Below are 11288 nucleotides of genomic sequence, written 5' to 3' on the forward strand. Positions count from 1 at the left end.
CAGGATTTAGTCTTGAATTAAGCCAGTAAATGTTCTGATTGAAGACAGTACTTCAGAACTTGAGGCTTGGATGATCAATAAATGTTTTAAAACACTTGCCTGTAATAAATCAAACTGCTGTCTAAAATACCCAGCTGTGTAGATTATGCAAATCAGAAGAATAGAGAGAAGTTTTAATAATTCCTAAGGCCTTTGCCTCTTCCCCCAATTCCACGCAGCAGACGGTTTCTGCACTTTCACAAGTGGGAGGAATGAACATGAAATACATGGGAATAAATAAAGTCAACTGTGGGTGCCCCTGTTGACTTTTGACATGGGAGCCAGAGACTTCAAAAGCAAAAGCAATAAAATGAAGGGCAAGCAGAGAAGGAACAGCTTCTGCAGATCTCAAGGTTGCACATTTAGTTGTCTAAGCTCTCTGTAATGGATTTTCTTTCTTAATTATCCTTGCCTTTCTTCTTTCAGACAATTTTCAAAACTTATCTTGTTGACTGAGCTTTTGTCTGTCTGTCCTAATGTTTCCCCCTTCAGTTCGGGATGAAATACACACCTGTGAGGTGCCTTGGTATGGTTTGTTAAATTATAAGTACTAAAGAGAATCGACTCTACTATCTAGTAGCACAGAGAAAGAACGAACAGAAAGCACGTACTACCGAGCTCAAGGACAGCTTCTATCCCGCTGTTTTAAGACTATTGAACAGTTCCCTAGTATAATAAGATGGACTCTTGACCTCAATCTACTTCATCATGACCTTGCACCTCATTGTCTGCCTGCACTGCACTTTCTCTGTAACTGTAACACTTTATTCTGCAATCTGTTATTGTTTTACCTTGTACTACCCCAATGCACTACGTAATGAATTGATCTGTATGAATGGTATGCAAGACAAGGTTTTCCACTGTACCTCGGTACATGTGACAATAATAAACCAATTTACCAATTTCTCTTTCAAGCCTCACTCACCCTTCTTTGATGATCTTTTCTGTATCCTTGGCTACATGATAATAGCTAATGACATGGTCCAAGCAAGACAGTGTCTTGTCCACGTTATCCTGTAGACGCTGCAGATTTTCCGTCTGCTTGTGGACCGGAATGATGGAATTCTCCAGTTGCATCAGTCGACTTTCAAACGATGAAAGGATGGAAACCTAGAACAACAGATGCAGCGATCGGGTGTGATGCCATGCCATACATGGGTTCCCCTAATCCCTAGCAGGATGCTCACAATGCACTGTCACAGCTTCTCAACAATTTGCAGAAGTGATAATCCTCTCTTTGAGCTAAGTGGCAGTCAATAAAGCAGAGGACAGAGTACAAATGGATGTGCTTTCTCACCATGGTTCAATGGTTAACACTGACCTCCAAGACAGAAAATCTATTGTTGAGCACAGTCTCTCCGAAGATCTTTAAGGAAGACAGCTCCAAAGAATCATGACCCTCAGAGAGAAAAAGTTCACCTTGTCTTAAGTCGGCTATCATTTTCAAACAGTACTCCTTGTTCTATATTCCCCACAAACAGGGGGACATTTGCTCCGCATTCACCTTGTCAAAACCCCGCAGGATCTTGCACGTTTCAATCAAGATCCATGACTCTTTTGTACTCAGCAGCACGTCATGCAGTGGTGCAGTAGTGCATACTGTAGTTTTCACACTCTTCTTCCCCATGGCTCAGTGGCCAATCATCCACAGTGGTATGTCTAGTCTGTAATTGGTCAAAATATTCATTGCAAGCTGAAGTCAAATAAACTTCTTACCATGTTTTTTGTCAGTTGGTCACTTTTTTCCAAGCTTTCTCTTATAAATGACAAAGTTTCTTGTTCCTATTAAACAAAATTGGAAATGTAGATTTAATGACCAAGACACTTCAATACTTTGTGTTCAGTGCCACCAGTTTTCTGCAACAGCAGAGTTAACGCCTGTGTCAGGAGATACAGCACAGAAACAGTCCCTTCAGCCCACCACGTCCATGCCGAACTTTTTGCCCACCTACGTTAATACTTGCCTGTATTACGTCCGTATCTTCTACGCCTTGCCTATTCAAGTGCCTGAATAAGTCTCTTAAACATAAGAATTGTATCTGACTCACCACCTCCTATGGCAGTGAGTTCCAGATATCAACTACTGTGTAAAAAAAACTTTCTTGTCAAATCCCCTTTAAAACACTTCCTCTCACCTTAAACCTGAGACCTCTTGGTTTTGATTCCATGTGGAAAAGATTCCAATTATCTGCCCTACCTCAGAAAAACTCCAAACTAATATAGCCTGCTGAAATCCTCCTGCAATGAACGATTACAGAGAGTTCCCCAAATTCTGGGAGTTCTAGCACAAGAGTCCAAAAGGAGAAAAATCAGAGTGCAGGGGAACTGGGATAAACAAACATTTACGTAGTGATAAACAAGTACTAACTCAGGTGGTGCCTCAGTAGCCCTACCTGGCCTCTCTTCAACTGAAACCAATTCTACGGTCAAACCACAGATAGGAAAAGCCTTGGATCCAATTTGTAAGCCATGCTAATACTTCGGTCTGGGTCACAATGTGCACCATAAATGGCTTTTAAACATGAAAAATTTGACAGGTTTTCCACTTTTGGTCATTAGTCAATGGCGAGAATAACTATGCCAATTAAGCTGCTGGCACCTAGAGCCCTGATCTCCACAAGCATTGCCAGAACCTCAAATGATTAATGGCTCTTAGTGGAATAACTTGCCTCAGGCACTAATACCCACTTCTGGCCGTTCCTTCCACCCCACCCCACCCGAGACATTATTTAACTGTGGAAAGCATCAGAACCAAGCACAAACTGTATTTCACCAAAACTCACTGAACAACAGAACAAAGACAGTGACAATTTTTGAATACCAACTATCAAGTCAACCAACACAGAACGGAACGTGAGCTTTGGACCTCCTCGTTTCCAAGGCTTGGGAACCTCACTAGCCAATGATTTCGGCCAGCAGCGGACAATAAGTTATTTTAAAAGAATGGTTTTTCAATTAATTAATCAAAGCATTGGTCAGAATAAATAAATTGTCTAGTGTGTAACGTGTGGCAATCTGAGGAATGGTGACAGTTTAAAAGCCAAGTTCCTGTGAACCAGTTCTATGCACAGTTCCAGTTCAACCATAGCCTCAGCACACGCTCTGGAAATATCTGAAGAATAAATTGAGGAGTTTTATCTGCCTGGAATACACCAGCATACAACTTTGTCTCCTATGGATTTGGGGTGTGTTGAGGGGAGAAGTGATAGCAAGGAAAACAAAGTAAATTTGAGGGATAGAAGATGTGAGCTTTTAGAAGCATCTCAAAGAATGAGTAGAAGAGGCAGATGAGAGTTGACCAGCCTACACTGCAATGTTTGTGTCTTATGTGTGACCAAAAAAAAACCACAAATAAAAAGTTTGGCAACTGTCATGCTGAACAATTCAACACTAGTTTAAAAAAAGCACAAGAGGCACTGGAGGGGTGGAATAAAAGCGGAAAATGCTGGAAACACTCAACAGGTTAAGCAGCATCTGTGGGTAAAGAAACAGCTTCTGGTCCGGGAGTGTAGCGGTTAGCATAATGCTTTACAGCGCCAGAGACCTAGGTTCAAATCCGGCCGCTGTCTGTAAGGAATTTGTACGTTCTCCCCGTGTCTGCGTGGGTTTCCTCCGGGTGCTCCGGTTTCCTCCCACATTCCAAAGATGTACAGGTTAGGAAGTTGTGGGCATGCTATGTTGGCGCTGGAAGCACGGCGACACTTGCAGGCTGCCCCCAGAAAACTACACAACAAGATGTATTTCACTGTGTGTTTCGACATACATATGACTAATAAAGATATCTTTAAAAAAATCTTAATCTTGTCTGAGGAAGGGTCTGTTCTGATGAAAGGTCCCAGACCTGAAGCATTAACTGTTTCTTTCTCCACAGATGCTGAGTGCTTTCAGCATTTTCTGCTTTTATTTCAATTCCCAGCATCTGCCTGTTCTTTTTGATTTTCATCGACTGGAAGGATGGAATTAGATGAAGGAGAACCAAGTATCAACACTGTATGTGTGAAGCTGGTATCTTGTCAACTGATGAGAGAGAGGGGCCTTGGGATAATTTCTTGAAAATTTGGGAAATATCACTGCAGGGAAATGTTCAGAAAACATTTGCTGGAGCTGGGGGCAAGTAGATAGCGAGAACAAAGTTTTCATGAAATGGTATTGGTTTATTATTGTCACTTGTACCAAGGTACAGTGAAAAACTTGTCCTTGCACACCAATCATACAGGCAGCAGTAATATGACAAATCATATCCAAAAACTGCCATTACTGAAAATTACAAAGGTGTCCTATTTAAATAATTCTTTTTGAAATCTCCAATGTACATTTCTCTGGAATTTCCACAAATTTCCTCAATACCACGAGGCTAATGGAAGTGTACTAGTGGACAGGCATGTTCAGAGATTCATGTGCTGAGGAAATGCACCATTTGGCCAATTATATGGGCCAAGATAAATGACAGTTCAAGCTTCAAACTGTTAAGTTTGGGGCAATCAGTCAGCTAGGAATTCCCACTCAACGACTGACTATTGTCAACCTGCTGGAAAGAACTGGGTGCAGCCAGACTGATCCTGCCTAAAATTAGCCCAAATCATATAAAGAAATCCCACTTTAGCAAGCTACAAGAGCACAGCAGAACCTGTAGAATTCCTTCCTTCAGAGAAGGTTGCGGCCTTTCATTTATAGCAAGGTTTTCGATTGAGGCATTTTCCTTATTCACATTTTTTTTTGTCTGTGTTGGCAGTTTACCCATGTGTCCCCCAAAAAAAAATTCACAATAAGATTGGTAAAATTAGAAACAAATGGTGTTACTTCCACCCAGGAAAGAGGAAGCATTTCCTAAATAGGAAAACACAGCAATGGCAAAAATGAGATAAAAAGTCAAATGATGGAATAGATTTGTCCTGACTGACTGACAGGCAGACCCAAGCAAACTAGAATTGGTAATTGAACATAGAACATGAACATAGAACTACAGCACAGTACAGGCCCTTCAGCCCATGATGTCGTGCCGACATTTTATCCTGCTCTATCTAACCCTTCCCACCCACTTATCCCCCATTTTTCTATCATTCATGTGTCGATCTCTCTTAAATGTCCCTAATGTATCTGCCCCCACAACCTCTGCCGGCAGTGCGTTCCACGCACCCACCACTCTCTGGGTAAAAAAAATTACCCCTGACATTCCCCTTATACCTTCCTCCAATCACCTTAAAATTATGTCCCCTCGTGTTAGCCATTGTCGCCCTGGGAAAAAGTCTCTAACTGCCCACTCGATCTATGCCTCTTATCATCTTGTACACCTCTATCAAGTCACCTCTCATCCTCCTTCTCTCCAAAGAGAAAAGCCCCAGCTCGCTCAACCTATCCTCATAAGACATGCTCATAAGACCATAAATTGGTTTATTATTGTCAAACATAATAAATCCATACATAAGCACATTAAGGTAGTACAAAAGGAAAACAAAACAGATCGCAGAACATAGTGTTACAGTTACAGAGAAAGTGCAGTTCAGGTAGACAAATAAAGTGCAAGGGCCACGATGAGGTAGACTGAGAGATCAAGGGTTCATCTTTATGGTAAGAGAAGTCCATTCAAGAGTTTAATAACAGTGGGATAGAAGCTGTCCTTGAGTTTGGTCATGCGTTAATAGTATATCCCAACCTGCATTATTATCAAGTAACATCCTGCCTCAGTGAGTAAATTGGACGGGGGGGGGGGGGGGGGGGTGGAGGGGGTGGAGGGGGGGAGGACGGGGGGCAGAGGTGGGAGGACGGGGTGGCAGTGGGGGGGCGGACGGGCAGAGGACAGGACGGTGGGTGAGATGGGGGCAGTGGACGGGCGGGGGGAGGATGGGGGGCAGTGGAGGGGCAGAGGGGGGAGGACGGGGGGGGCAGTGGAGGGGGGAGGACGGGGGGGCGGAGGGGGAGGACGGGGGGCGGACGGGGGGGCGGAGGGGGAGGACGGGGGGCGGACGGGGGGGCGGAGGGGGACGACGGGGGGGCGGAGGGGGACGACGGGGGGCGGACGGGGGGGCGGAGGGGGACGACGGGGGGCGGAGGGGGGGGCGGAGGGGGAGGACGGGGGGGCGGAGGGGGGAGGACGGGGGACGACGGGGGGGCGGAGGGGGGAGGACGGGGGACGACGGGGGGGCGGACGGGCAGAGGACAGGGCGGTGGGTGAGATGGGGGCAGTGGACGGGCGGGGGGAGGATGGGGGGGCAGTGGAGGGGCAGAGGGGGGAGGACGGGGGGGCAGTGGAGGGGCAGAGGGGGGAGGACGGGGGGGCAGTGGAGGGGGGAGGACGGGGGGGCGGAGGGGGAGGACGGGGGCGGACGGGGGGGCGGAGGGGAGGGGACGACGGGGGGGAGGAGGGGGAGGAGGGGGGACGACGGGGGGGGAGGAGGGGAGGAGGGGGACGACGGGGGGGAGGAGGGGAGGAGGGGGACGACGGGGGGGGAGGAGGGGGAGGAGGGGGGACGACGGGGGGGAGGAGGGGGAGGAGGGGGACGACGGGGGGGGAGGAGGGGGAGGAGGGGGGACGACGGGGGGGGAGGAGGGGAGGAGGGGGGACGACGGGGGGGGAGGAGGGGGAGGAGGGGGGACGACGGGGGGGGAGGAGGGGGAGGAGGGGGGACGACGGGGGGGGAGGAGGGGGAGGAGGGGGACGACGGGGGGGGAGGAGGGGGAGGAGGGGGGACGACGGGGGGGGAGGAGGGGAGGAGGGGGGACGACGGGGGGGGAGGAGGGGGAGGAGGGGGACGACGGGGGGGGAGGAGGGGGAGGAGGGGGGACGACGGGGGGGGAGGAGGGGGAGGAGGGGGGACGACGGGGGGGGACGGAGGGGGCGGAGGGGGACGACGGGGGGGGACGGAGGGGGAGGAGGGGGACGACGGGGGGGGAGGAGGGGGAGGAGGGGGGACGACGGGGGGCGGACGGGGGGAGGAGGGGGACGACGGGGGGCGGACGGGGGGGAGGAGGGGGACGACGGGGGGCGGACGGGGGGCGGAGGGGGGACGACGGGGGGGAGGAGGGGGGCGGAGGGGGACGACGGGGGGGGACGGAGGGGGAGGAGGGGGGACGACGGGGGGCGGACGGGGGGCGGAGGGGGACGGACGGGGGGGAGGAGGGGGAGGAGGGGGGACGACGGGGGGGGAGGAGGGGGCGGAGGGGGACGACGGGGGGCGGACGGGGGGGAGGAGGGGGGACGACGGGGGGGACGGAGGGGGAGGAGGGGGACGACGGGGGGCGGACGGGGGGCGGAGGGGGGACGACGGGGGGGGACGGAGGGGGAGGAGGGGGACGACGGGGGGGAGGAGGGGGAGGAGGGGGGACGACGGGGGGGGAGGAGGGGGAGGAGGGGGGACGACGGGGGGGGAGGAGGGGGAGGAGGGGGGACGACGGGGGGGGAGGAGGGGGAGGAGGGGGGACGACGGGGGGGGAGGAGGGGGAGGAGGGGGGACGACGGGGGGGGAGGAGGGGGAGGAGGGGGACGACGGGGGGGGAGGAGGGGGAGGAGGGGGGACGACGGGGGGGGAGGAGGGGGAGGAGGGGGACGACGGGGGGGGAGGAGGGGAGGAGGGGGGACGACGGGGGGGGAGGAGGGGGAGGAGGGGGGACGACGGGGGGGGAGGAGGGGGAGGAGGGGGGACGACGGGGGGGGAGGAGGGGGAGGAGGGGGGACGACGGGGGGGAGGAGGGGGAGGAGGGGGGACGACGGGGGGGGAGGAGGGGGAGGAGGGGGGACGACGGGGGGGGAGGAGGGGGAGGAGGGGGGACGACGGGGGGGGAGGAGGGGAGGAGGGGGACTGGGGGGACGACGGGGGGGAGGAGGGGGAGGAGGGGGGACGACGGGGGGGGAGGAGGGGAGGAGGGGGGACGACGGGGGGGGAGGAGGGGGGAGGAGGGGGGACGACGGGGGGGGAGGAGGGGGAGGAGGGGGACGACGGGGGGGGAGGAGGGGGAGGAGGGGGACGACGGGGGGGGAGGAGGGGGAGGAGGGGGACGACGGGGGGGAGGAGGGGGAGGAGGGGGGACGACGGGGGGGGAGGAGGGGGAGGAGGGGGGACGACGGGGGGGGAGGAGGGGGAGGAGGGGGGACGACGGGGGGGGAGGAGGGGGAGGAGGGGGGACGAGGGGGGGGAGGAGGGGGAGGAGGGGGGACGACGGGGGGGGAGGAGGGGGAGGAGGGGGACGACGGGGGGGAGGAGGGGGGAGGAGGGGGACGACGGGGGGGAGGAGGGGGGAGGAGGGGGGACGACGGGGGGGGAGGAGGGGGAGGAGGGGGGACGACGGGGGGGGAGGAGGGGGAGGAGGGGGGACGACGGGGGGGCGGAGGGGGGAGGACGGGGGACGACGGGGGGGCGGAGGGGGGAGGACGGGGGACGACGGGGGGGCGGAGGGGGGAGGACGGGGGACGACGGGGGGGCGGAGGGGGGAGGACGGGGGACGACGGGGGGCGGAGGGGGGAGGACGGGGACGACGGGGGGGCGGAGGGGGGAGGACGGGGGACGACGGGGGGGCGGAGGGGGAGGACGGGGGACGACGGGGGGGCGGAGGGGGACGACGGGGGACGACGGGGGGGCGGAGGGGGGAGGACGGGGGACGACGGGGGGGCGGAGGGGGAGGACGGGGGGCGGAGGGGGGAGGACGGGGGACGACGGGGGGGGCGGAGGGGGGAGGACGGGGGACGACGGGGGGGCGGAGGGGGGAGGACGGGGGAGGAGGGGGGGGCGGAGGGGGGAGGACGGGGGACGACGGGGGGAGGACGGGGGGACGACGGGGGGCGGACGGGGGAGGACGGGGGGCGGCGGGGGGGGAGGAGGGGGGACGACGGGGGGGAGGAGGGGGAGGAGGGGGGACGACGGGGGGGGAGGAGGGGGAGGAGGGGGGACGACGGGGGGGGAGGAGGGGAGGAGGGGGGACGACGGGGGGGGAGGAGGGGGAGGAGGGGGGACGACGGGGGGGGAGGAGGGGGAGGAGGGGGGACGACGGGGGGGGAGGAGGGGGAGGAGGGGGGACGACGGGGGGGAGGGGGAGGAGGGGGACGACGGGGGGGGGAGGAGGGGGAGGAGGGGGACGACGGGGGGGGAGGAGGGGGAGGAGGGGGGACGACGGGGGGGGAGGAGGGGGAGGAGGGGGGACGACGGGGGGGGAGGAGGGGGAGGAGGGGGGACGACGGGGGGGGAGGAGGGGGAGGAGGGGGGACGACGGGGGGGGAGGAGGGGGAGGAGGGGGGACGACGGGGGGGGAGGAGGGGGAGGAGGGGGGACGACGGGGGGGGAGGAGGGGGAGGAGGGGGGACGACGGGGGGGAGGAGGGGGAGGAGGGGGGACGACGGGGGGGGCGGAGGGGGGACGACGGGGGGGGCGCGGAGGGGGGACGACGGGGGGGCGCGGAGGGGGGAGGACGGGGGGGCGCGGAGGGGGGAGGACGGGGGGGCGCGGAGGGGGGAGGACGGGGGGGCGCGGAGGGGGGAGGACGGGGGGGCGCGGAGGGGGGAGGACGGGGGGGCGCGGAGGGGGGAGGACGGGGGGCGGAGGACGGGGGGCGCGGAGGGGGGAGGACGGGGGGCGGAGGACGGGGGACGACGGGGGGGCGGAGGGGGAGGACGGGGGGCGGAGGACGGGGGACGACGGGGGGGCGGAGGGGGGACGACGGGGGGGGCGGAGGGGGGAGGATGGGGGACGACGGGGGGGCCGTGGAGGGTGCGGAGGGGGGACGACGGGGGGGCAGTGGAGGGGACGACGGGGGGGCGGACGGGGGCAGTGGAGGGGCCGGAGGGGGGAGGACGGGGGGGAGAAGCGGGGGGGGGGAGGACGGGGAGCGGAGGACGGGGGGCGGAGGACGGACACACCCACCTCTCCCCCCCCCCAGCACCAAGACCACAAGCCCACCCTACACCACTGAACACAACCCCCCCCCGCCAGACCACCAGGTCCCGACCCAAAGGCCCGCTCCCCCGCCGCCCAACCTCCCCGCCCCTCTTTTCACCCCTTCGACGCCCCCAGCGCGGCCCACTCACCTGCCGCAGCTTCTCCTCGATGTCCCGTTTGCGGGCAGACGCGTCCTCGGTCGGGATCATGGTGACGGCCCTTCCTCCCCTCACCTCACTGCAACCCTCACCCGCGGAGCCGCACGGCACTTCCGCCCGGACACTTCCGACACGTCACCGGGAGCGGGAGGCCGCGCCTGTTTCCAAGGCAACGGAGCATCCTGTCCAACATCCCTGCTGATTTCCACCTCTGGAGTTTTGCCATTATTTCCAGATGTTTACACATTCCAGGATTTATTCTACATATGATATCTTCTTGTCTGCTGAAGAATATATTGGAGTGCCAAATCATCAGCTTTAAGGAGAGAATCTGTGACTTCTTTTGAAAAATAAACACAATCCCAACAACCTTCCCCTAAATTCCTCACTTCCCTCCGAGCCTGGTAAGTCAGTTTTATCTCAAGTGCTAGCATCTTATCTTATTTTAAGAAATAAAAACAAGAGTAAGCCCTTGTTGACTACTCCATTATTCATTAAGATCATGACTCATGTATCTCAACACAACTTTCCTGCCTTATCCCCATATCCCATGATTCATTTAATATCTGTTGAAAGTGTCCTGACTGGTTGCATCACGGTCTGGTACAGCAATTCAAATGCACAGGAACGTAAGAAGCTGCATAGAGTAGTGGACTCTGACCAATGCATCACGAGCACATCCCTACCCACCACTGGTAGAATCTGCAGGAAGCGCTGCCTCATCAAAGGTCCTCACCAGCCGGGCCATGCCATCTTCTCGCAGCTACCATCAGGCAGGAGGTACCAAAGCCTGAAGTCCCACACCACCAGGTTCAAGAACAGCAACTTCCATTCAACCATTTGGTTCTTGAACCAGCTGGCACAACCCTTATCACTAGAGTTTAGCAACACTATGACCGCTATGACTTTGATCACTTCGTACTAAAATGGACTTTGTTTTCTGTTTGTTCTAATTGTGTTCTTTCTTGTAACAATTGTGTTTAATTTATGTTTTTCTTGTGAATGCTGCTTATATGATGCTATGTGCCTGTGATGCTGCTGCAAGTAAGATTTTCAGTGCCTATGATAATAAACTCGACTTTGACTTGGGTCTAGATATCTATAGCTCTCATTTTGAATGAACTCAGCTTCTTCACGATATGGCACAGTGAGCTGCATCACATTGCTGGAACTAACCAGGGATGTCCAAATAATGTGAACTGGATTTGTAACCCGAAGTCTCCGTGAC

The 11288-nt window shown here is 57.4% G+C and overlaps 1 protein-coding gene across 7 annotated transcripts in view; it reads right to left on the minus strand.

Moving 5' to 3' along the window:
- exoc7 (exocyst complex component 7) overlaps positions 1-10191 on the minus strand; it is a 39519-nt gene extending 29328 nt beyond the window's left edge. For 6 of the 7 annotated variants that reach the window (XM_052032954.1, XM_052032953.1, XM_052032952.1 and 3 more), the window contains exons 1-3: positions 10052-10184; positions 1756-1821; positions 965-1149 (exon numbers count right to left, since the gene is read on the minus strand). In XM_052032954.1, coding sequence (XP_051888914.1) covers positions 965-1149; positions 1756-1821; positions 10052-10111 — 311 coding nt within the window. In that variant the 5' untranslated portion in view covers positions 10112-10184. Of the gene's footprint in view, positions 1-964; positions 1150-1755; positions 1822-10051 lie in introns of all 7 variants that reach the window. The other variant, XM_052032955.1, reaches the window with a different exon arrangement.
- Between the last annotated feature and the right edge of the window lie 1097 nt (positions 10192-11288).

The sequence above is a fragment of the Pristis pectinata genome, chromosome 18 (assembly GCF_009764475.1).
Source record: "Pristis pectinata isolate sPriPec2 chromosome 18, sPriPec2.1.pri, whole genome shotgun sequence".
Classification (NCBI taxonomy): domain Eukaryota; kingdom Metazoa; phylum Chordata; class Chondrichthyes; order Rhinopristiformes; family Pristidae; genus Pristis; species Pristis pectinata.